This window comes from Elephas maximus, chromosome 7, assembly GCF_024166365.1.
Source record: "Elephas maximus indicus isolate mEleMax1 chromosome 7, mEleMax1 primary haplotype, whole genome shotgun sequence".
NCBI lineage: Eukaryota > Metazoa > Chordata > Mammalia > Proboscidea > Elephantidae > Elephas > Elephas maximus.
In genome coordinates this window covers 104032900-104059994 of record NC_064825.1, presented here as the reverse complement: position 1 = coordinate 104059994, position 27095 = coordinate 104032900, and the positions used below count along the sequence as shown (strand labels likewise).

General features: G+C 37.8%; 2 protein-coding genes and 1 pseudogene across 2 annotated transcripts; 2 read left to right on the top strand and 1 right to left on the bottom strand.

The window, feature by feature from the left end:
• The first annotated feature begins 10625 nt into the window (after positions 1–10625).
• On the top strand, positions 10626–11552 carry LOC126080143 (olfactory receptor 4C46-like). The gene has a single exon (XM_049891434.1). It carries the CDS (start codon positions 10626–10628, stop codon positions 11550–11552), a length of 927 nt encoding a protein of 308 aa, XP_049747391.1.
• Positions 11553–15813: 4261 nt separating this feature from the next.
• Positions 15814–17395, bottom strand: LOC126080142 (olfactory receptor 4C12-like; annotated as a pseudogene).
• Positions 17396–25935: 8540 nt separating this feature from the next.
• LOC126079852 (olfactory receptor 4C45-like) lies at positions 25936–26862 on the top strand. Its single transcript, XM_049891217.1, has one exon. The coding sequence runs from the start codon at positions 25942–25944 to the stop codon at positions 26860–26862; it is 921 nt and encodes a 306-aa protein (XP_049747174.1). The 5' UTR covers positions 25936–25941.
• Positions 26863–27095: the final 233 nt, after the last annotated feature.

The following is a 27095-nucleotide window of genomic DNA, read 5'->3' as shown; positions in this document are numbered from 1 at the left end:
TGAGTCCCATTCTACTTCTGTTTATTACAGAGACAACAAGCTAAGTGTCTGACATTCCTTTCTTTTCTTTGAAATTCTCCTCTTGAAATTCTTTGGTCTTCTTTTTTGAACCAATCTGAGGGTGAACTTGCTTTCACAGACAGGTCAGGTTTGAAAGGTATGAGTCTGCATAGACCTGGCTAGTGACTAGTTGGTAATTTATAACTACATGCTGTTTGACGTTGTCAACCGTACTAAAAGAAAAATATTTCCAAATGAATTACTGTGATTTTCTACAAAGCTCCTTGACATAAATTTGCAGCAAACTGGCAAGAAGATAGGCTATTTTTGTAGTGAACCTCACCATGCTTTCACATTTCTTAGATGATTAGGAAATTGGCTCAATTATTCTTTTATCACAAAACTGCAAAAGCGAATGGGTGTAGAATTCAGGGTATGAGTTACATCTAGCTATTAGTAGCTTTGAATAATAGTCGTATTAACTGGTCTCCTTTGTAGGCATAGGGATATTATCCTATCACTGACAGTGTTGTACTTCAGGATAGATCTTGAAATGTTCTCTTTGATGATGAATGCAACACCATTCCTCTTTGAGTTGTCATCCCCAGCATAGTAGATTATATGATTGTCCAATTCAAAATGGTCAATACCAGTCCATTTCAGCTCACTAATGCCTAGGATATCTATGTTTATGCATTCCATTTCATTATGCAAATTTACGCACCAACCATTTGGGCCAAAGATGAAGAAATAGAAGATTTCTACCAGCTGCTCTGATCTGAAATTGTTCGAACATGCAATCAAAATGCATTGATAATTACTGGTGATTGGAATGCTAAAGTTGGAAACAAAGAAGAAGGATCAGTAGTTGGAAAGTATGGTCTTGGTGATAGAAACAATGCCAGAGATCAAATGATAGAATTTTGCAAGACCAATGACTTCTTCATTGCAAATACCTTCTTTCACCAACATAAACAGTGACTGTACACATGGACCTCACCAAATGGAACACACAGAAATCAAATTGACTACATCTGTGGAAAGAGATGATGGAAAAGCTCGATATCATCTGTCAGAACAAGGCCAGGGGCCAACTGTGGAACAGACCATCAATTGCTCACATGCAAGTTCAAGCTGAAACTGAAGAAAGTCAGAGCAAGTCCACAAGAGCCAAAATATGACCTTGAGTACATCCCGCCTGAATTTAGAGACCGTCTGAAGAACAGATTTGGTGTATTGAACACTAGTGACCAAAGACCAGGTGAGTTGTGGAATGACATCATGGACATCATCCATGAAGAAAGCAAGAGGTCACTGAAAAGACAGGAAAGGAAGAAAAGACCAAGATGGATGTCAGAGGAGACTCTGAAACTTGATCTTGAGCATAGAGCAGCTAAAGCAAAAGGAAGAATTGATGAAGTAAAAGAAGTGAACAGAAGATTTCAAAGGGCCTCTGGAGAAGACAAAGTAAAGTATTATAATGACATGTGCAAAGAGCTGGAGATGGAAAACCAAAATGGAGGAACACACTTGGCGTTTCTCAAGCTGAAAGAACTGAAGGAAAAATTCAAGCCTCGAGTTGTAATAGTGAAGGATTACATGGGAAAAATATTAAACGATGCAGGAAGCATCAAAAGAAGATGGAAGGACTACACAGAGTCATTATACCAAAAAGAATTAGTCGATGTTCAACCATTTCAAGAGGCAGCATATGATCAGGAACCGATGGTACTGAAGGAAGAAGTCCAAGCTGCTCTGAAGGCATTGGCAAAAAACAAGACTCCAGGAATTGATGGAATATCAATTGAGATGTTTCAACAAACAGAAGCAGCACTGGAGGGGCTCACTCGTCTATGCCAAGAAATGTGGAAGACAGCTTCCTGACCAACTGACTGGAAGAGATCCATATTTATACCTATTCCCAAGAAAGGTGATCCAACCGTATGTGGAAATTATTGAACAATATCATTAATATCACACGCAAGCAAAATTTTGCTGAAAATCATTCAAAAATGGCTGCAGCACTATATCGACAGGGAACTGCCAGAAATTCAGGCCAGTTTCAGAAGAGGACGTGGAACCAGGGATATCACTGCTGATGACAGATAGATTCTGGCTGAAAGCATAGAATACCAGAAGGATGTTTACCTGTGTTTTATTGACTATGCAAAGGCATTCAACTGTGTGGATCATAGCAAACTATGGATAACATTGCGAAGAATGGGAATTCCAGAACACTTAATTGTGCTCATGAGGAACCTTTACATAGATCAAGAGGCAGTTGTTTGGACAGAACAAGCGGATACTGATTGGAAAAGTGTGCGTCAGGGTTGTATTCTTTCACCATACCTATTTAATCTGTATGCTGAACAAATAAAATAATACAAGAAGCTGGACTATATGAAGAAGAATAGAGCATCAGGATTGGAGAAAGACTCATTAACAACCTGCGTTATGCAGATGACACAACCTTGCTTGCTGAAAGTGAAGAGGACCTGAAGCACTTACTAATAAAGATCAAAGACCACAGCCTTCAGTATGAACTGCACCTCAACATAAAGAAAACAAAATCCTCACAACTGGACCAATGAGCAACATCGTGATAAACGGAGAAAAGATTGAAATTGTCAAGGATTTCGTTTTACTTGGATCCACAATCAACAGCCATGGAAGCAGCAGTCAAGAAATCAAAAGATGCATTGCATTGGGCAAATCTGCTGCAAAGGACCTCTTCAAAATGTTGAAGAGCAAAGATGTCACCCTGAAGACTAAGGTGCGCCTGACCCAAGCCATGGTATTTTCAATCACATCATATGCATGTGAAAGCTGGACAATGAATAAGGAAGTCCAAAGAAGAGTTGATGCCTTTGAATTGTTGTGTTGGCGAAGAATATTGAATATACCATGGACTGCCAAAAGAACGAAGAAATCTGTCTTGGAAGAAGTGTGGCCAGAATGATCTTTAGAGGCAAGGATAGCGAAACTGCATCTTATGTACTTTGGACATGTTGTCAGGAAGGATCAGTCCCTGGAGAAGGACATCATGCTTGGCAGAGACCAGGGTCAGCAGAAAAGAGAAAGACCCTCAACGAGATGGATTGACACAGTGGCTGCAACAATGAGCTCAAGCATAACAACGATTGTAAGGATAACACAGGGCCGGGCAGTGTTTTGTTCTGTTGTGCATAGGGTCGCTATGAGTCAGAACCGACTCGATGGCACCTAACAACAACAGCAACATTAGTAACTTATCAATATGTGATAAAGTGAAAGAAGACAAAAATGTATTTTGTCTGAGGACCCGGTGAATGTTCAGTTATTTCTTGACATAGAAGTTTGGGGACAAACACGAACTATTTTCTGATGAACTCACCAATGTATTGGCTCTCAGAGACTAATTTTAAATACGTACTCTGATAGTTAAAAAATTGCTTTTCAATTATAGAACAAAAAAATCAAATTCAGACTGAAATTTTTTTTTTACCTTCCAATCAAACCATAAACAGCCCATAAAATTAACAACACCTGAGAGAAAAGTGTTCCTTAAAACAATCATTTATACAAGATCAAAAGGGTAACATTTACCCAAAAGCAGAGATGGGAAGGCAGGAAGGGGTAGAAAATCAGGACAAAGGGGAACAAGGAATCTAGGGTGAATATGGGAAGAGTGTTGACCCATTGTGGGAAATTAAACCAATATCATGGAATACTTTACATACAAATTATCAATTGATAAACTAATATGGCCTGTTAACTTTCACCTAATGCACAATAGAAAGTTTTTTGAAAAAAGAATTTGCTTTTATATTAATTTCTAGTTTGTTTCTTTCTTATGTAAAAAGTGGGAAATACTCAACATGATGAACAGTAGATTATTTGGCAAACAAAGGATAAATTTTTCATAAATTAGGTGAGCTTATACACTTCAGTCTACTTGACAGCAATGGGACATACTTTTGAAGGGTGAGAGCTGGTGGTGGATATGATCAGAGTTTGTAAAATCTTGAAAAAGACAGGACAAACATGGTCACAAGTTTCAGATTCCAAAACACTAGAATCCTTTGGAGTTTGGAACAGGGACAGTTATGGAAAATAAAAGGAAATGTCATTTTGCATTACTGGCTGAAAATTTAAATCATTCGACTCAAAGGACAACATATATTTCAAACCTAATAGATATAGAAAATCAAAAGAAATCACAGAAAACTCTTCTTATGGACGGTCAGGAAAGGGTTGAGGTGGACATAATATTAGCACCTAAAACATGCTGCATGTTTACTATGTGCAGAAACTGGACTAAGAACTTTACAAAGACTATGTCTTACAACATCAATTTGAGATGTGTGTTACCAATATCCTTATTTTAAAGACAGGCATCAGTGGTTTATAAATGTTTTGTCATTCATTCAAGGTCATTGGTAAACATGGGAAATAAGATTCAGATTCAGTTTGGTCCATTTCAAGAGCCAGAGATATTAAGCTCTCTGCCATAACAGTTGTAAAAACAGAGGAAAAAAAAAAAAAACATATGCTCTAGAGTGGACACTGACTCATGAGAATTCCATGTGAGTAAAATTTTGATCCATGGGGTTTTCAACGACTAGTTTTTCAGAAGTAGACTGCCAGGCCTTTCCTCAAGGGAGCCTCAGTGGGGACTCATACCTCCAACCTTTCAGTTAGCAGCTGAGCACTTTCACTGTTTGCGCCAGAGAGTATGTCATAAAGGGTGATGACAGGAAACAAATTTGTCTCAGAAGAAATACAGCCAGAATGCTCCTCAGAAGCATGAACTGGGAGACTTTGTCTTGCATACTTTGGAGATGTTATCAGGAGGGACCAGTTCCTGGAGGAGCACACCATGCTCAGTGAAGCAGAGGGTCAGCAAAAAGGGAAAAACATCAACAAGATGGATTGACACAGTGGCTGCAACAATGGGCTCAAACATACCAACGATAGTGAGGATGGCACAGGACCTGGCTGTGTTTCATTCTGTTGCACATAGGATCACTAGGAGTCAGAACAGACTAGATGGCATCTAACAACAATAGGAGTGTGAAAAATGGGTAAAGAGTAGTCATTGTTTAGGGGACACTGAGCTTGTATTAAAGGAGATGAAAAAATTTGAAAAGGGATAGTGATAGCTGCACAACATGATAAATGGAGTAAATGTCACCAAATTGTACACCTAAAAAGTGTTTTAATGGCAAAATCTTTGTTAAGTATATACTCATCACAATAAATAAATAATAATTGTAGAGGTATACCATGTATATAGATATGAAAGCTTAATTTTTTTTACCATACCAATTCGATAGTATCAATTCAATTTCAGTAAAAATTCCAACAGGGTTTGTGGAGAAATTGACAAGATTTATTCTGAAAATTATAAAGAAATGTAAGAGAGCTTAGAAAAGCAAACCACTCTGTCTTAGTTATCTACTGCTTCTATGACAGAAATACCACAAGTGGGTGGCTTTAACAAAGAGAAATTTATTCTCTCAAAGTCTAGTAGGCTACAAGTCTGAATTCAGGGCATTAGCTCCAGGGGAAGCCTTTCTCATTTTGTTGGCTCTCAAGGAAGGTCCTTGTCATCAATCTTCTGGTCTAGGAACTTCTCAGTGCAGGAATCTCAGGTCCAGGGAATGTGTTCTGCTCCCAGCATTGCTTTCTTGGTAATATGAGGCTCCCCTGTCTCTCTGCTTACCTGTCTCTTTTATATCTCAAAAGAGATTGACCCAAAACACAACCTAATCTTGTAGATTGACTCCTACCTCATTAACATAACTGCCTCTAATCCTGCCCCATTAAAATCATAGAGGTAAGATTTACAACACATCAGATGACAAAATGGTAGACAATCACACAACACTGTGAAGCATGGCCTAGCCGAGTTGACAGATATTTGTGGGGGACACAATACAATACATGACACACTCTCAAAAAAAAAAAAAAAAGAGCACAGTTGGAGGATTTACTCTACCTAATTTTAAGACTTCACTATAAAGTTCCACTAATCAAGACTGAGTGGTATGGGCATAAACATACAGATAAGTAAAATAGAAAGAAAGTTGAAAAATAGACTCAAATATGTAATTTTATTACAAAGATGTCAAAGTAATTCAGTGAAGGAAGAACAGACTTTTCAACAAATTATTCTGAAGTAATTGAATATTCATATACAGGAAAAATTAATCTCAAATGTAACTTCACACCATACACAAAAATTAATTCTAAATGGGTCCAACACCTACGTTTCAAAGCTAAATTATAAAAATTCTCTAACAAAGCTTGATGACTTTGGGTGGGCCAATATTTCTTAGATATAACACAATAAGCACGAACCATTGGACTTTGTCAAAATTATAAAATTTCTCATTTAATGACACATTTCAAAAATGTGAGAAGACAAAAAGCAGATTTTGAGAAAAGTATATGTGTATGAGAAATGACTTGTATCTCATGTATGTAAAGAATACATATTTCAGTAATAAGAAACTCGGAACCTCTATTTTTAAAATGTGGAAAGGACGTGAACTCAAACTTCATAAAAGGAGGTATATGATAAAAGAGTATATACAAATAGCCAATAAGAACATGAAAAAAAAAAAAAATGCTCAGCACCTTTAATCACCAGGGAAATGCAAACTAAACCACAGTAATTCACCGCTATGTACCCCTAAAAAAAAAAAAAAAAAAAACTAGAATGACTAAAATGAAAACAACTAACAATACAAAGTGACAAAGATGTGGAACAACTGGAAAAGCCTGCTCTACATTTTTTTTAATGCTCCCTAGGTTTCAATACTGACCAGCCCTGGATTCCCAGAGGATACTCTAATCTGGCACCTTCTGGGATTTCTGGCTACTTCCAAAGACCTATCTGAGATATGAAAAACAACTTCAGGGGGCATTTAATTTAAAATATCAACCATTAATTTTACGTTCTCGCTGCTATTGCTCTCAGGCAATCAATTATGACTTTCTAGGAAAGGTTCAACATTGATAAAAACACAGATGTTTCCCTTGTAACAGGAGTCCACAGGTAAACTCCACACAGGTCCACACACAGGAATTACGCTACCAGGATATTCACATGGCATTCTGCTTCCTTACCAATCTGGGTTTAGATAGAAAAAGGTGATTGTGACATGGTTAGGTTACAAATGCAGGGAATACAATCCTCTATTCAAAATTGGCTGTTTCTCAAACAAGTCTTTCCAAGATACCTGCTTCTAAGACAAAGCCTTTCTGTCAATGAAGATAATTTATTCCTGGGGGAGCAAGCAGCAACTATAAGACAAGTCCCTAAGACTTTATGGAAACGGCTTTAAATATCTATGCAGTACAAAGTGAGAATGATTTTTGTTCTTGTTGTTCATGCATCCAGAGCGAGATTCACCATGCGTGGAGTAACCCATTTAAATGTGAGTCCTCCACACTCTCTGCCTTTTCCCCTGCAAGACCAGAACCATGTATACAAGATAATTCTCTTTAGTGTTTCGAGTGAATCTTTTCTAAATTCAAATCCAGATTTTCTGGGGAAAGGGTTGAGTTTTTAGGCTAGAACGAAAGATTTAGACTCATATCAAACTTCATCAACTTTTGCTTTGATATTGAATTATCTGAATATTTTCTAGTCAAGTGTCTCATAGCTTTCATATTGAAAGTTATTTATTCCAAGAGGAGATCAGTTTGAAGATCCCAAACATCATTACAGTCATCTATAAACAGCACTAAGGTAAGTTTCTCAGTGGTGTTGCCTCTTATTAAAAACTGTTATTTTCCATATATAGAAATCATTATTTTCATACTTTCTACATACAGTATTATAATATTTCATCCTCAATCCAATCCATCAAAAGATATGAGTAAGCATCATTAACCTCATTTGACAGATGAAAAAGTTGAGGCTCATAGAGATTCAACAATGTGTAGGACTATAACTAACCTAGCTCTTTGACATCAGGAACCATGCGGCCAGGAGATAATATCTTGTAATAATCCAAACTAATCATGAGGATGAAAGAAGATTTAAATATAATTCACACAAAAAGACACAAATATGAATAGTAAATGACATAAATCCTCAGCTGCTCAGTATAGGAAAAAACATACAGAGCTCTTCCTGGGATCAAATGCTACAGACAATATGAGTTTCTGGCTTCTTTAGAGGTAAATTTGGAGATTGTTCTTTGTGAACTTATAGTATGTTTAAATATTTCTCTGCATTATTGATCTAAGTGTCAATTCTTCTATCTCCTTGGTGCAAGCACAGTCACAAAAATGGGACCCAGTCCTACACGTTTGCCCAGCACTGTGTTAGATGTGTTCTCATGGGCTCTCCCAGTCAATTCTCATTGTAACCAGTAAGGTGGACATTATTGTTCTCACTTTACAGACAAGGAAACAAGACCTAAGGTGCAAAGAAATGTATCCCGAGATAAAAGAAGTTGCAAGTAGAAGATTCAAGATCTGGTCTTTTTGAAAACAATGCACTTAACCATAAAACAGTTGATTTCAAAATTTTGCAGAAAAGTTTGGGGAACATGCCTTGGAGGGGAGTTAGGGAGAAGAGAGTAAAGCCAATGCAGGGGCACTTCAATGAAAATAATACCACATATTCTTAGTATTTGGGAATTCCATGATTACATGTATATGTACATATATGTGCGTGTATGTTTGTATACGTGTGCATGTATGTATACATATATACACATTTAATTACATAGCTATCTTATATCATTATGTTTAATGACATATGTTTACATTTGTGTTTGTGTGTGTGTTTATGCTGTTGATAAAATTGCTTCATGTAAACTTGCCTCTGAGGTAGTATTAAAATAACTATAATTACTGTGACTATATCAAAAGGAGATTACTAGTTAAACACTGTTTAACGTATTAAAATATAACTATTTAGGGCATGGATTAAGAATTTGGAAGAAAAATGGTTAAAAGGAATACCTGAGACCAAATTTCTGCTCTGCCCTTTATTAGCTGCTTGATCTTGGGAAGAATTCTTAACTCCTCTGTGGTTCATTTCCTAACGTGTAAACAGATTAAAAACAAAATAGTAGTAACAATCTCCTGTGTGCTTAGAAAAAAAATTTTTTAAAAAGCAACCAAACCTGCTGCCATTGAGTCGATTCTGATTTGCAGGGTGCCTATAGACCAGAGTATAACTGCCCTGTAGAGTTTCCAAGGAGGTGCTGGTGCATTCAAACCAACAACTTTTTGGTTAGCAGCTGATCTCTTAGCCTCTGGGCCACTAGGACTCTCCTAGGTGTGCTATAGTTGAGTCAGTTCCGACTCACGGCAACCATGTGAGCAACAGAACAAAACACTGCCCATTCCTGGGACATCCTCACAATCGTTGTTATGCTTGAGGCTATTGCTGCAGCCACTGTGTCAATCCATCTCGTTGACGGTCTTCCTCTTTTTCACTGACCTTCTACTTTACCAAGCATGATGTCCTTCTCCAGGGACTGATCCCGCTTGATAATGCATCCAAAGTATGTGAGACGTAGTCTTACCATCTTTGCTTCTAAAGAGCATTCTGGTTGTACGTCTTCCAAGACAGATTTCATTCTTTTGGCAGTCCATGGTATATTCAATATTCTTCATCAAGGTGGGTAGTGAGAATTAAATAAGCACATGTTATAAAACACTTAGAGCATACCATGGTTAACCATATCATTGTTAATATAACTATGAAGATTAAATTTTAAGATTCTTTCCTTATCTGCAAAATGGGTGAAATAATATAAACCACACATGTTGTTATAAAGATTAAATGAAATCACATACACAAAGCTCTTGCTACCATGCCATTATCATGGCAAACAGTTATTAAGATCCATATATTATTAGCTATTAAAAAGTAATTGCGTTTAGACAATGAGCATTATGAATTCTTTCACAGTAGCTCTTGTATCCTTTCTTTCATTCCCATCTTCAGTGCCCTGTACTCCTTATGTCAACAACTGCAAATAGTACACTAACTTCTCTTCCTGTCTCTGGCTTCCACCAGCTTTGGATTGTCCGTGAGCCCCAGTAGAACAAACTCCATCATGTTGTTTCTATTCTCCGTGTATTTTGTCCAAGACACACAAAGACATTTACTAGGATAATATTTCAAGATACTCTTTTCCTCAAATTCCTCTTCATTCTTCCACTCATGTCCTCAAAAACTTTTCATGATTCTTTGCCTCCTAAAGAATAAGGACCAGTTCCTTTGCTTTACAACCATGGTCTTTACATCCATCTCCTACCTCCATTCTCAGGTTTACCTGCCACTGTGTGCACTATCACTACTTCAAATTAGGCTTTTAGTCATCTCAGGTGGCTAAGTTACACAGACCATCTCCTGACCTGGATGTTTACAGAAGTTTCTCCTGTCTATATTATTACCAGTATTCTCATCTGGGAAGAAGTTTGAGTAATCTTCAAGTACACGGAACCTGTACTTCCATGTCAAAAAAAAAAAAAAAAATCCATAGAAATTCACAAATCAGTAGAGTCCAGACATTTATTACTTATCATAATGAATACTTTTAATACATTCAGGATTGTTTTAATAAAATGTTTCAATTTCAGGTAACGTAATTAACCATCACATAAAATACATGGAGAATAGAAACAACGTGACGGAGTTTGTTCTACTGGGGCTCACAGACAGTCCAAAGATGCAGAAAATCATATTTGTTATGTTTTTTGTCATCTACATCATCATTGTGGTAGGAAATGTTCTCATTGTGGTCACCATCACTGCCAGCCCATTGTTGGGATCCCCCATGTACTTCTTCCTGGCCTATCTCTCCTTTATCGATGCCTGCTATTCCTCTGTCAGTACCCCTAAACTGATCACAGATTCACTTCACCAAAGAAAGACCATCTTATTCAATGAGTGTATGATCCAAGTCTTTGGGGAACATTTCTTTGGAGGTGCTGAGATCATCCTTCTTACTGTGATGGCTTATGACCGCTACGTGGCCATCTGCAAGCCCTTGCACTACACAACCATCATGAATCGGAGGGTGTGTGGTCTACTAGTGGGAGTTGTGTGGGTGGGAGGCTTTCTTCATGCAACCATACAGATCATCTTCATATTTCAATTACCTTTCTGTGGCCCTAACATCATAGATCACTTTATGTGTGATCTGAACCCTTTGCTCAGTCTTGCCTGCACTGATACTCACACTTTAGGGTTCTTTGTTGCTGCCAACAGTGGGTTCATCTGCCTGTTAAACTTTCTCCTCTTGCTGGTCTCCTATGTGGTCATCCTGTGCTCCCTAAGGACCCTTAGCTTGGAGGGGAGACGCAAAGCCCTCTCAACCTGTGCTTCCCATATCACAGTGGTCGTCTTATTCTTTGTGCCCTGCATATTTGTGTATATGAGACCTGCGGCCACTTTATCTGCTGACAAAGCAGTTGCTGTATTCTATACTATCATAACTCCCATGTTAAATCCCTTAATCTATACCTTGAGAAATGCCCAGATGAGAGATGCCATCAGGAAATTGTGCAGCAGGAAAGCTATTTCAGAAGACTAAGAAATGTGTCTGGAGTATAACAATGATTCCATTGAGTAAAAGGTCAAGAGGACATTTAGTATTTCCCTGAAAGTGCTACTTATGAAATAAGAAAAAATTAATCAGTAGAGTTCATAGATCTTCAATTTTGTAGAGCAGAAACAGTGTAAGAAAAAAGAGAAAATCTAACCCAGGAGAGTTTGTTGCATATTTAGAAAATTCAAACAAATCAGGGCTTAGTTTAACTAACATAATCCATGTAAATATATGCGTGGACATTCCCTGTAATAAAAAATCAGAGGAATATCACATGTTAACATTGAGCATTTATGTTTATAACAATCCAAAGAGATAGGCACTACTATTATGCCCATTTTACAAGTAAGGACCTGACAAAAAGGAGACAGTATAAAAACAGACATACTAAAGAACCAGGAACAAAAACCTGGTCTATGTCACAGATCATGCTCCTAATTGTGTGATACGCTGCCAAGAACTAATGATACAAAGATCAAATAATAGTAGTAGCTACCATTTTTTGAGCTAGAGACTGTGTTGGGAACATTATACACATTAGTTGATTTTCTATAACTGAAAATCTGTTAATTTTTTACCGATTAGTCTCTACTAATTTTTATGTACAATTTGTGGTCATTCGTTGTGTATAGTACAATGATATCTAACTAGTTTACGACTATGAAAACAATGGGCCATTCAATCTCTGAGGGGCAAGTAATGAAGAGTAAATAGACCATGTTTCCAAATTTCCTTGTGGCTTCAGAACCATTTTGTATTGCTCATGTCACCCAGAAAGAGTGATGACTAAAAAAAAAAAAAAAAAAAATTAAATATCAGCTGGAAATTTCTGTTTTTTAAACATAAAATCATTCTCCTTAAAATGGTTGCCTATTAGATACAACAGTTTCTATGACATAGCACAATATCTGGTGCACAATAAATTTTGAATGAACAATTAAAAGTATAAAAGAAGATGAAAAATTGGATAAAAAGTACATCAACAAACAATAGTACTGGACCCTAGGGAATTCTGTTCTACCTTTATCTTAGTATTTGAGTCAGACTCTATGGAAAATTTTACCTAGACCTCTTGGGGACCCAGAATTTGTTCTTACTTCTGCTTAAACTAAGGAATGAGAAATAAATGAAACTAAGGTTATCTGTATCTGAGCGAAAGATTTACCATGTTATTCTCCCTGCTCTCAACTAGGTTTCGTTCTCTTAGGAAAGTAGACTCTGTATGTTATGTTTCTTTGTTCACTAATTTACTTTTTGATAACATTTCATTATTAAAAGCTGTTTTGAAAAAAAAGCATGGCTTTGTCTCCACACAAAGCAACTTCTATATATATATATATAGAATCTCCATCATTCATTTCTTCATAAACCATCATATTTTTTTGGAACCCAAGGAATATATTATGTGTTGTGATATTGGCTGGACCCTTGGTACAGAGTAAAAAGAGACACAAGCCCTCCTTACAATCCATTGAAAGACTCCCAGAAGAAAGCAAAGTACAGTGCGGTATTACAAAAGGTGATATAGTAGAAACACAGGATGATATGAAATCACATGCGGGGAAGACACAACAGAGACCTGGGGGTCAGGAATCACCTCCTAGATGAAGAGGCATCAAAAATGGGGCCTAAAGAATGGAAAGGAGAAAGCAGAGTTGGGTAAAAGCCTTCCTAGTGGGAAGAAATACTTAAAAATGCCAGAAGGTGGAAATGAATATGACATACTCAGGAAACCTAAGTAATTCTGTATATATGTTGTTATTAAATCATCTGTTCATTCAACAACTATTTATTGAACTCCTAATGTGTGTCAGGCAGCATGGGAGGCACTGAATTTGTAAAAGGTAAATAGCAAGACATGAAGCTGGGAAGAAAGAAACAGGGAACATAAAGAAGAGTTTTACAACCATGTTAAGGCTTAATGCTAGGGAAAATGAGTGAAACTTTAAAAGGTCTTTTAAGCTAGTAGGTGATGTGGTTAGGTTTGAGTTTTAGAATGGTAACCCTAACTACAGTGTGGGAACAAGACTGGAAACAGAAAAGCAGTTAAGAGCTTATTGTAATAATTCAGGTATGAAAGGATGGAGGCTTTGATCTGGTGATGTCAGTGACTATACAGAGAGTGGTGGACTCTGTTAGATCCAGCACAAATCGTCTTAACTAGGCCAGTGCAACCATGACCCAGATGCTGATTCCAGGCTGCTGACACGTCACAGATTTGCCCTTCTATGGACAATTAGGAGAAAATGAGAGCTGCCTCCCTGGTGTGTTATATTCACCCCCCCCCCCAGGGCCCACCAACAGCCAGTAACTGCCCAGCACTAGGTACAAAAGGCTGGCCCCCTTATGTTAAGGTGGGCCCAGAACCACAGTACAATGGTAACTCCAGAGCTCTTTTGGCTACAAGCTGAAGCCATTGCCTTTCTTACCTTAATCTGCATTCGTCATTCCCTGTGACTGTTAAGTTGTATGTGAACTTGGCTGTGCCATGATTCTCAGTGGACTAGCAGTTATGATGTAGTTTGGCAGCTATGTCATGATGTAATCACCTCCATAATGAAATCTGATATAAGGTAATCATTTCCATGATGAGATCTGTTATAAGCAGCCGATCAGTTGAAAGGGAGTCTCCTAGGGGATGTGGCCTGCATCCAGTATAGGTGGACTCTCAGGCAAATCTCACTGGCTTTTGCTCACTCTGGATCCTGCAACTGACTTCTGTTCATCAGACATCTGGTTATTGGGACTTGAGCTAGTAGCTTACCTGCCAATCTTGGAATTCATTGGCCTCTGCATTCTGCGAGGCAGAGGCCTGCTGTCTGACCTACTGATCTTGGGTTCTCCAGCCCCTGCAACTACATGAGCCAGGAGAAGCCTAGAGCCTGACCCACAGACTTGAGACTTTCCAGTCTCTACAACCATGTGAGCCGTTTCCTTGATGTAAATCTCTCTATATATGTATATATTAATATACTTCTCTGGTTTTGCTTCTCTAGAGAACCCAACCTGAGACATTTTGTACCAAGAATGGCTCTAGAAAACCAAAATTGTAAGGATGAGTTTTCTAAATTGGTTCACAAGTCTGGTTAGTCTTAAACATGTTGATGACTCTACTTCCAATAGTAAAGACCAAAAAGAAAAAAAAAAAAAAACCCATTGCCATCGAGTCAAAGGAGCATACTGCTAATCCACAGCATGAGGTGGCAATAGAAATACACAAAATTTCACCACCAGTAGATCAGTTATTCATGTGAATCAAAGTAGATCAGCTATTCACGTGAATCGAGGCTCTGGGTGATGGCATGTTTGATATTTTTCTATAGCTTTGTCATAATGAGAAGAATAAGGAAGCTGGTTAGTTGAACCTACTTTCACTAGAAAAACTAGTGAGAGAAAGAGACGAGCTCAGGGCTTCAGGGTCACAACTCAAGTGTAAAATAAATTATCTCAATGTTTCCACTTGTGCCTTGAAAGAAAGGCTTATTTCTTGTAGTGACAGAGCTGATATTGCCAAAAACCAAACCCAGGCTCTTAGTGTAAGAGTGGCTAAATTAAAAGGCCAGTTGAATTCCCAATCTCAAGTGTTGATGGACATTAAAGTGAAGAAATTGATTGGGAAGAAATGGAATCCTAAAACTTGAGACCAAGACGTAAGGGCAGATAATCAGGAAACTGGGGACAGTGAGCCCCTAAATTCCATGGAATCACTCCTGCCAATAGAACCAGCCGTCTCACTCCCATCTGAAGGGATTACTCCATCTTTGTCTGCTAAACCACCCTCCACAGTAAAACAATTAGCCCCTCCACCCCCATCTGATGGGATTAACCCTGCAATGTCTGAAGAGACTTTGTCTGAGCCATTGCCTGTGACATTGCCTGAGGCAAATATCTTACAAGATGTTGCTGTATTTTCTTAGGACACATCACCACAACCCATATTTGCTTCTAGACCTATAACTAGACTTAAGTCCCAGCACACCTCAAAAGGTGAGCCAGGAAGAGATATGCTACACTTCAAAAGAACTACTTGAGTTTTCCAATGTGTGCAAACAGAAGCTTGGGAAATATGTGTGGGAATAGCTATTAAGGATGTGGAATAAAGGCACAGGAAACATGAAGCTGGATCACTCTGAGTTTATTGATATGGGCCCACTAAGCACAGATCCTTCATTCAATATTTCAGGTTAGGAAAGGATCTAAGAGTTTAGTTTAGTTGGTTGATGTGCTGAAGCATGGATTACACAGATTACACGGCAGACCACACTAAACCAAGTTGAAGTGCAAGACTTGCCTTGGTATACTACAGAAGAAGGAATCTAAAGGCTTAAGGAAATTAGCATGTTAGAGTGGATTTATTTGGTTAGACCAACAGATCTACACATGGAGTGCCCAGAGGACTAACCATTTTCCACAATGGTGAGGAACAAATTTGTGAAGGGAGCCACAGCATCCTTGAAGATCACTGCTTCGATTTCTATTTTATGTCAGTCAGATTTGACAGTGGGAACTGCCGTAACCAAATTAAGACGAATGGGGTTAGAGGCCAACTGACAGCACTCAATCAACAAACATAATGTGGGCATAGTTACTGTAATGGACAGCGGAGTCAAAGCAGTGATCAGAATAGCCTGACTCACGGATTTATGGCTTTGGCTACTTACTCATGGTTTCCCCGGGAGTGAAATAGATCAGAAATCTACCAAATTTATACTCGATCTCTACAAGCGGAAATAATTTGAGGTCAAGTGAATGGCAGTCTAATTCAAATCCCCAGAATAGGGATTTATGGACCCTCTCAATCAAACCCAGACTTGAGCCAGTTTACAGACTAGCAGCCCCTTGAATGGAGACACCAGTCCCCTTGAGAAAGGACCCCACTAAACTGCCAAAAAATTATACTGTTAATTATTTTCCCAGTCTTCTCCAAAGGGAAGCTCCTAGACTAGGTTGATGACAAGGACCTTCCTCAAGAGCCAGCAGAGAATGAGAGCTTTCCCCTGGAACTGGCTCCTTGAGTTTGGATTTCCAGTTTCCTAGACTGTAAGAGAATAAATTTCTGCTTCTTAAAGCCATCCACTTGTGGCATTTCTGTCGTACCAGAATTAGATAACTAAAACAGGTAGAGAGGGCTTTAGACCACCCCTCCAAGCTATGGGCCCTTAGGGAACACAGAATGAACGCATAGCAAATCATCAAGAGCAGAAAGTTTAATAAGCATGTGAATCCACTGTTGGCAGCAACAAAGAAACCAAGGGTATGAGTGTCCATGCAGACAAGTTTCAACAAAGGATACAAGTTACACATAAAGTGGTCTATGACATTGGGGCTACAGAAGGGCAGCCAGACTGTGAAAAGGATCTGAATGGTTGCATGTAGAAATGCTCTATTCCAAGCCACTCCCACCAGGACAATGCCTGGCCTGTAGCACACGATGGTCACATAGTGCTAGGGTTTACAGATGGCCACATAGTGGTCATAGGCCATCTTCATTAACAAGATGATCTCAGTAATACCAAAGACGTGCTACACATAGACTGGGGCCATATACCATTAAAGGAAATCATTTTCTTCTCATGAAGGGAGTTCACAACCAGCTTAAGAGCTGAAGAAGGAGAATAAATTGTGACTATCAAAGAAAGTTGGGTCAAGAAGTAGTACATGGGGGAACTCAGAGCTTGACTGGTAGTAATAGTAACAACAGTAAATAGATTGCCTGAAAGTGTTACCATGCAAAGAACCCAAAATATCACAATTATTACTTTCTGCGTCTTTGGGTTCTGTGTAAAACGTATTAAAATGAATTCAGACACATTCCTGTTATTCTCCATCTATGTGTTGCAGGTGATAAAAACTCCAAAAATGGATTTTTTCCCTGAAAGAAAAGAAAAAGAAAATCATAAAAGAATCCAACAAACCAAAACTCTCCCTTTTCACAATACTCTTTCATATTGCATTGGGTAAATCTGCTGCAAAAGGATAACTCTTTCTCTACTCTAGACCCTCTAGGAATATAGGTACCCAAAACTTCTCTTAGATAACCATTTAGTCTTTTATTATCCTGACCTGAAAAAAAAAAAAATCCTTATGAAACTAAGAATACCCAAAAGAAAGAAACAGCATTTTCTAGAATCAGGATAATCTTTGTAAATCCCCACTTGAACTAATAAAGTGTACTCATTGTTATTGTTACGTGCTGTCGAATTGGTTGTGACTCATACTGAACCTATGTACAACAGCATGAAATACTTCCTGTTTCTGCAGCATCCTCACAATCATTTTTATGCTTGAGCCCATTGTTGCAGCCGCTGTATTGATTCATCTCATTGAGGATCCTCCTCGTTTACACTGACCTTCTACTTTTTTTTTTTTTTTTCCTACTTTACCAAGCATGATGTCCTTTTCCAGGGACTGGTCCCTCCTGATAACATGTCCAAAGTATGTGAGATGACGTCTCACCATTCTTGCTTCTAAGGAGCATTCTGGCTGTACTTCTTCCAAGACACATTTGATCATTTTTCTGACAGCCCATGATGTAGTCAATATTCTTCACCAAAACCGTAATCCAAAGCCAGCAATACATCTTTGGTCTTCCTTGTTCATTGCCCTTCTTTCACACAGATTTAACACTATTGAAAATAACATGTCTTGGGTCAGGCAGCACTTAGTCCTTAAAGTGATATCTTTGCTTTTTAACACTTGAAAGAGGTCTTTTGCAACAGGTCTGTCCAATACAATGTCATTTGATTTCTGGACTGCTACTTGCATGGCATTGATTGTGGATCCAAGTAAAATGAAATTTTGGAAATTTTCAATCTTCTCTGCATTTACCATGAGGTTGTTTATCGGTCCAGGTGTGAGAATTTTTGTTTTCTTTATGTTGAGATGGAATCCATACTGAAGGCTGTAGTCTTTGATCATCATCAGTAAGTACTTCAAGTCCTCCTCACTTTCAGCAACCATTCCTGACTTTAAACCATGCAGTATCCCCTTGTTTTATCTGAATGACTGCCTCTTGGTCTATGTACAGGTTCCACATGAGCACAATTAAGAGTTCTGGAATTCCCATTCTCCACAATGTTATCCATAATTTGTTATGATCCACATAGTCTTATGCCTTTGCATAGTCCATAAAACACAGGTAAACATCTTGCTGGTATACTCTGCTTTCAGCCAAGATCCATCTGGCGTCAGCAATGCTGCCCCTTGATTCAAGTCCTCTTCTGAATCCGGCTTGAATTTCTGACAGTTCTGTTTTGAGATACTGCTGCAACAACTTCTGAATAATCTCCAGCAAAATTTTACTTGCATATGATATTAATGATTTTGTTTGATAAGTTCTGCATTCTGTTGAACCACCTTTCTTTGGAATAGGCATAAATATGGATCTCTTACAATTGGTTGGCCAGGTAGCTGTCTTCCAGATTTCTTGGCATAGACAAGTGAGCTGCATCTGTTTATTGAAACATCTCGATAGGTATTCACTCAATATCTGGAGCCTTGTTTTTTTTTGCCAATGTCTTCAGTGAAGTTGGAGTTCTTCTTAAAATAAAATCAGCTCTTGATCATATGCAACCTCTTGAAATGATTGAACATTGACATATTCTTTTTGGTACAGTGGTTCTGTGTATTCCTTCCATCTTCTTTTGATGCTTCCCCATAGTATCCTTCAATAATGCAACTCAAGGTTTGAGTTTTTCCTTCAGTTCTTTCAGCCTGAGAAATGCTGAATATGTTCTTTCCTTTTGGTTTTCTGATGCTAGGACTTTACACTTTTCATTTTAATACTTTATTGTCTTCTAAAGCCACCCTTTGAAGCATGTTCAGCTCTTTTACTTCATTGTTTCTTCCTTTTGCATTAACTATTCTTCGTTAAAGAGCAAGTTTCAGAGTCTCTCCTGACAACTATCTTGGTCTTTTCAATCCTTCCTGTCATTTTTTAATGACCTTTGTTTTCTTCATGTAGGATGTCCTTGATTTAATCCCACAACTCATCTGATCTTTGGTCATTAGTGTTCAATGCTAAAATCTATTTTTTGAGATGGTCTCTAAATTCATGTGGGATATACTCAAGGTCATAATTTGGCTCTCGTGGACTTGCTTTAATTTTTTTCAGCTTCAACTTGAACTTGCATATGAACAATTGACGGCCTGTTCCACAGTCAGCCCTTGGCCTTATTCTGACTGATGATACTGAGTTTTTCAGTCATGTCTTTCCACAGATATAAGCAATTTGATTTCTATGTATTTCATCTGGCAAGGTTCACGTGTATAGTTACCATATATGTTGTTGAAAAAAAGATATTTGAAGAAATCTTCAATCTTGCAAAATTCTATCAGGTGATCTCCAGCATTGTTTCTATCACTAAGGCTATATTTTTGAACTATTGATCCTTCCTTTTTGTTTCCAACTTTCGCATTTCAATCACGATATTTATCAATGCATCTTGATTGCACGTTTGATCAATTTCAGACTGCAAAAGATGGCAAAAATATTCAATTTCTTCATTTTGGACTTAGTGATTGGTGGGTTAATTTGAATAATAGTCATATTAACTGGTCTTCCTTGCAGGCATATGGCTATTACCCTATCACAGACAAATTTGTACTTCAGGATATATTGAAATGTTCTTTTTGACAATGAATGAAACACCTTTCCTCTTCAATTTGTCATTCGTGGCATGGTAGCTCAAATGATTTCTCGATTCAGAATGGCCAGTACTAGTTCATTTCACCTCACTAATGCCTAGAATATAGATCTCTATGTGTTCCATTTCATTTATGATGACTTTCAATTTTCCTAGATTCATACTTTGTATATTCCACATTCCAATTATTAATGGATGTTTGTAGCTGTTTCTTCTCATTTTGAGCCTTGCCACACCAGCAAATCAGGGTCCTGAAAGCTTGAGTCCACCCGTGGTCATTAAGATCAACTCAACTTTGAGGAGGTCACTCTTCCCTAGTCATATTTTCATTGCCTTCCAATCTGAGGAGCTCACCATCTGGCACTATATCAGACAATGTTCTGCTGCTATTCACAAGGTTTTCACTGTCCAATTTTTTTCAGAATTGGACTGCCAGGAGACAGAATTTAAATCCTAAAGGTATAGATGTTTTATAATGAAAGTAGCGCATATCTTGAGTAAATTGCAACTGATCATGTGGATGAAATTTTTATCAAAATTCTCATGATTTAGTGAGGGTCTAGACAGATTAAAACCCCAATTACTTTCCAATTAATGTATAAATTTGGAGTTCTTGGAAACTTTTTCTTGTTTATCACTTGGGGGGATATTAGCGGCAGTATTGAACATGTCCTAGAAAGAACAAACCAAAGGTTGAGTTCAATCTAAAAGATGAGAACATATAATCAATAAGACACAAGACAAAATTATGTACTTTACCCCAAATTTGAAGCACACTTAACTTATCCCAGCATGCTTACTAAAATCAGTTGTATAGTGAAAGCCAAAGATCCATAGCCTAAAAAAATTTGCAGACCATACCACAAAGACATGTTTTTATAATACTGAGCATTTTAAAAAACTTGCCATTGAGTGGATTCCAATTCATGGGAACTCCATGTGTTTCAATATAGAACTGTGCTCCAGAGGGTTTTCACTGGCTGTGACCTTTCAGTAGCAGATAAACAGGCCTTTCTGGCAGGGTTTGAACTGCCAGTCTTTTGCTTAACTTTTTATGCCATCCCAGTGATTCCAACTGTGTACAGATTTACATAATTAATGACAAGATGCCTTGAGCCCAGCTTCTACCACAGCACCTGACATCTACTTATTGTATAAATGAGTAAATGAAAGATTGAATAGTCTGCATGAAAAAGATCAACTTCAGACGTAAATAGAAATTTTATTTGTATCCTCTTCAATCCAAACTTTGCAAAGAGCTACTGAATTTACATTCCTGGCAGTGTAATTAATATTCATGCCTCACCAGGTGCACTGACTCTTAGGCTTCACTGGAATTTCAATGTTTGTTTAGTACCTTTGTATGGCTGCCATATTGGCAAGCTGAAGTTAACTATCTGTGAATTAGAAGTATTGAAAATAATTAGCTACGTGGTCATCATTAAGTAGATTTTTTTTATGGTAGGTGGAGAAAAAAACTCTAGGTTTGGATAGTGCTGAGAACTAAAGGTTTTGTGTTTTTTCTCTTATCTTTGAGGTGCTGATACTGTGAGGCCTGAAATAACATGTCCGCAAATTTTGAAAAAAAAAAAAATTATGTATTTTGTGCTGGAAGTGAGTAGCAGGAACCAAGGAAGGTCAGACTAAAGAAGCTAAGACAAAGATTTTCACCTGAGCAGACAGAGAACGCCTTCTCTGAAAAACGATGCCCTGAATTCAGCCTTACAGCCTCCTAAACTGTGAGACCATAAATATCTGTTCCTTAATGTCATCCACTTGGGTATTTTTGTTACCATGGCACTAGGAAACTAAAACAAGAAGTAAGTGCCCATCACCATGACTTATCATCTGTTTAGACCAAAGAGCAGGCTGGACTCACAACCCCAAGGGAGAGGGACAAATTGTGAGTGAGGTTGGCAGCAAACAGAGACGCAAAATTGTTAACTACCAAATTTTTTTTTTTTTTTTAATTATAGAAATGAAAGTGTCACTTCTCATTTCTGGTCCTAGATTTCAAAAATGTGTCAGTTTGGTTTAAAGGTAAAGGTTGATAATGAAGAAATACAATTCCCTGTAGCTACCGCTTAATTATCTCAGAAGCTGAAGAAGAAAACATAGTCTTGAAACCTTCTTTCCGTTGCTTCTATTTCTTCATCTCTGGTGTCTATATACACGGGTGATTGTTGGTGTGTGACTTCCTCTATGGCTACTGTGTGACAGCATGTTACCTAATTCTAAGTTCCCATAATTCTCTCTCTGTAGGATAGAAGGATAGGCGGTTGTTATTAGTTGCCATAGAGTTGATTCCAACTTATGTTGGCTCCATGAGTAGAACTGCTCCATAGGGTTTCCTTGTTTGTAATCTTTACAGAAGCAGATCGGCCAGGCTTAGCTCTTGAAGTGATGCAAGTTGTGTTTGAACCAACAACCTTTAGATTATCAGTTAAGGGCAAACTATTTACACCTTCTAGGAACCTCAAAGGAAAGGCTGCATTCTCCCAAATACATCAAAAGCATCTACATCAAGGTACTCATCTGGAAGGAAGTTGATATATTTATGACTTTTAAATCACTCAGTCTTTGGTATCTGGGAATCTTGTCATCAAAGTCCCCTCAGTCCATCATTAATAAAAATGTCACAATATCTCAGGATAGTAAGGCACAAAACCTTGAAGACTGATATTTCCATTCTCAGGACAACCATCTCATTTAGATCAGTCATGTTTTCAGAGATAAATCTATTCTCTAAACTCTGGTCTATGCCTAAAACCAACTACTCCAGGTTTACCAATGCCACAATGAGCAGCTCAGCCTTACAGAGAATGTTTTCTACTTACCCTACCAGGTCTTATCCCAAACTATAGCCAGAGATCTATCTTTAACCCAAGCTCAACTGAATTTCAAAACTGGCCTCTAATGATGTTTGTGGTGCAGTGGTTAAGAGATTGTCTGCTAATCGAAAGGTCACAGTGTGAATCCACCAGCTGCTCCTTGGAGACACTATAGGGCAGTTCCACTCTGTCCTATAATGGTGCTATGAATTGGATCTGACTTGACAGCACATACACAGCAACAATGATGTTTGTTAGTGCCAAGAGGGAGTAAGTGAAAGACCTTGGCTGATGCTTTGGCAAAGGTTCCACTAGGACCAATTACTAATCCTCTGATGATTGAGAGGTCAGTGCATTACCACATCCTACATTGTGTGACACTCTATTTAAACATCTGTCTAGAGTCAGTGAAGAAATATTTATGAAGAAGGGAATGTGAGCAGATGACAGCAACAAAGCCAAGTATGAACAAACCCAAGATTTGTTTGGCAGACACAGCTGCCAAGCGTAGTGGTTTTCCAGAGAAACAGAGTACGAAAGAAAGTTTGAAATAGGAATAAAAGGAATTCTTTCCACACTGTTTCTGAACTTTTTGGAGACCAAAAACTTGGCAGAGTTGATTTGAGAAATAATTGTCCAATCAAGTGGACTTGATCCACTTATAATTTTATAGATCTATATATTTTTTTATATACTAGATTTTCCAGATTCAAAAAGCTTTGCATTATTCTCAATGTTTTTAATTTGAGTTGAATATTGTTCTAAGAGATCTGAAATATATATATATATACAAATATATATATACACATATGTAAGATTTACTTGTACTTCCATGGGAAGCCAAGAAAATGAGAAGAAATTAAATCCTGCAGCTACAGATGGTTTCTAGCTAAAATAGCTCATTTTTTCAGTGAATCTAGACTGGTAACTGGAACCAAAAATAAACTAAAATGTCCACAATGTGGAAAGCTGTCTAAAGAGATATGAATTACATTGTCTCACTTGTTAAATTTTAAATTTGGAATATGTTACTAGACATGTTTTCATTTCAAGCTCAAGGAATCTGTTTGTGGCTGGGTTGCAAACATCCAAAGGGGAAGGTATCAACGAATGGGCTCAATCTAAAAACTGAGGATTCCACAATCAACTAGACCCAGGTCAGTGACAATTAAATCTTTTCTTCCTAAAAGCTCCAGTAAAAATAGTAGATTAACTCAATTTAACCAAGTTATTTCCACTGAAATAGTTACTGTAGTTAGATTCTGTGACTTGTAGTTTAGTATTTTTCTCTGAAAATGAATTTGGACACAGTGGCATGAATTATTTTCTAATGACACCTATGCCTCTGATTAGAGATTTATTTACAAGGATAAAGACAGCATTCATAGACATCACTGTATTTCCCTGCCTCTAGCAGATATCTGGTCCATACTAAGCTCTAAAAATGGATTTATCAAAGAAACGAATAAACAAATGATCAGTTTTCATAGAAAAGCTGCACCCCAAATATCAATACAAAGCCTATCTGTGATGTTGCCAGTGCAGACACTGTTAAGAACTCTTGATGTCACTTTTACAACATTTTGGTCAACACTTATGTCTCCCAAGTAGACTGATTAACTACATAGTCACAAGAGCCATTAATAGTAGAAAACAAGTCAGGGACTGAGTTCTCCTGAAAACTGACGATTCTTCCCTCACCTTTACCGAAGCTGAGAGGCCCATGACACCAAATGTTGTGCCCATAAATTTATAAGCAAAAACGCATAATTATGTTTTTGCAGAGTTTGGGAAGGAAGGAAAAAAGAAGAATGAAATATCTTATGATCCTTCATAACAGTAACATATACTCACTCTTGAAAATCACGTACAGAATATTCCCAAAACAGAGTATATTCTTGTAGATGTTCAATATTTCCATCAGTTAGCAATGAAATTTCAAGTTCATCTGAGTTGATTAAATTTGTGCCCAAGGGATAAATGGTATTATCTTAAATGAATCTAATGTTTCTGTCTTGTCAATAAGAACCTACATGATTTGTTTAATTCCCTCTGTAAATTTGCAAGAGGGGAAATATATCTAATCCAGAGCATTATTCTATATGTGATGAAAGACCCATTACATGCAAAATTCATTTAAGAAATATCGTGAACTTTTCAGAGGACTTCACAAAACTTACAAGTCCTTATCCAAAAGTGAATTGCTGGAAAGATGGAGAGTGAAATAAAAGGTCTTGTTGAGTCAGATAGAACGAGCAGGGCTTTTGAATGGATGCTGCTTGACAAGCTGTTATAAAGATCATTCCTGGACTTATTGAAATAAAGAATCTCCACCTGTTGCTCTGTCCATATCTGCATGTGCATGTACATTCACTTGACAAAAACGAAAAAGAGATTACAGAACACAACTGACATAAATATAGCGAGTTTGGGCAAGTTCATTTTTGACACACAGTTGACTTTTCAAAGAATGTTGTGTTCATTACCTATAAATACTCATGCCAAAAGATAAGTATAACTTCAAAAATAACTCTTATTGATGAAATTTGTCACCAAAAGTGGCAGATAGCAAACCCTACAATTTGGGAGACTGTTAGAGAGGAAGTTTGGAAGACAAACATGAATCATCATTCACAATAACACCTTGAGATGTTTGTATGGTATTGTTACTGTTTGAGGAATATAAATTAGGAGAAATTTAAGCTCCTTCTGTTCTTCCTTATGACTATCTGCAAAATGGCAGAGATGGGTGGATTGTAGCTCCATCAATCCCAGAGACCAGGACTAAAGAGGTGATGAAATATTTTGTCATTGGATTAAAAATATCATCACTCAGAAATGTTGTGATCTTTTCAGATGGGGCACATGCCCTCAACCCAGACTGCCTTGGTAAAAAGGATGAGCAACGTAACAGAATTCATCTTGCTGGGCCTAACTCAGAATCCACAACTGCAGAAACTCTTATTTCCTGTAGTTCTAATCACCTACTTAATGACATTGGCAGGTAATCTGCTCATCTCGGTCACTATCTTCATCAGCCCAGCCCTGGGATCTCCCATGTACTTTTTTCTGTCCTGTTTGTCCATTATAGATGCTTTCTACTCTTCCTCCATAGCTCCCAAAATGATCTTTGACTTGATCTCTGAGAAAAACACCATATCCTTCAATGGCTGCATGACTCAGCTCTTTGTTGAACATTTATTTGCTGGAACTGAGATCATTTTGTTACTTGCAATGGCCTATGACCGCTACGTGGCCATCTGCAAGCCCTTACACTACACAACCATCATGAACAGGCCTCTATGTAGTTTTCTGGTGGGAATGGCTGGGATTTTGGGATTTATTCATGGAGAGATCCAGCTATTGTTCATGGTCCACTTACCATTTTGTGGCCCCAATGTCATTGACCATTTTATGTGTGATTTAATACCTCTCCTGGAGCTGGTCTGCATAGACACTCACACTTTGGGGCCTCTGATGGCTGCCAATAGTGGCTCACTTTGTTTGCTCACTTTTTCTATGCTGGTCACTTCCTATGTCATCATCCTGCACTCCCTGAAGTCTTACAGCTCTGAAGGGCGCCGCAAAGCCCTCTCTACATGTGCTTCTCATGTCACTGTGGTCATCTTATTCTTTGTACCTTGTTCATTCCTGTACCTAAGACCCATGACCTCCTTCCCTGCTGACAAAGCTGTGACTGTATTTTGCACCCTAGTAACTCCTATGTTGAACCCTTTAATCTATACCCTAAGAAATGCAGAAATGAAAAACATCATGAAGAAGCTCTGGGATCAAAAAATGAACACTGGTGATAGATAAATCTTGTGACTGAAGTATTTAGATAAATAATTCTTGATTATACTTGGAACAGTCACTTCTCTTGACTGGATCAATGGACTTTAGTAAGCCCACGTACTGTGGGCAGGGCTTACATTCTTTAGGCACAATAGGCACAGTGCCAGGAGTCTAAGACAATTTTAGGAGCCTGAGAAATGTTTTAATTTTTTCAAAAATAAGAAAAATATGTTCCAACTTGTGTTATATTCATCTTT

Excerpts from the sequence above, each read along its gene's own strand:
- LOC126080143 (XM_049891434.1), top strand. The coding sequence starts at position 10,626 with ATGGAGAATAGAAACAACGTGACGGAGTTTGTTCTACTGGGGCTCACA.
- LOC126079852 (XM_049891217.1), top strand. The coding sequence starts at position 25,942 with ATGAGCAACGTAACAGAATTCATCTTGCTGGGCCTAACTCAGAATCCA.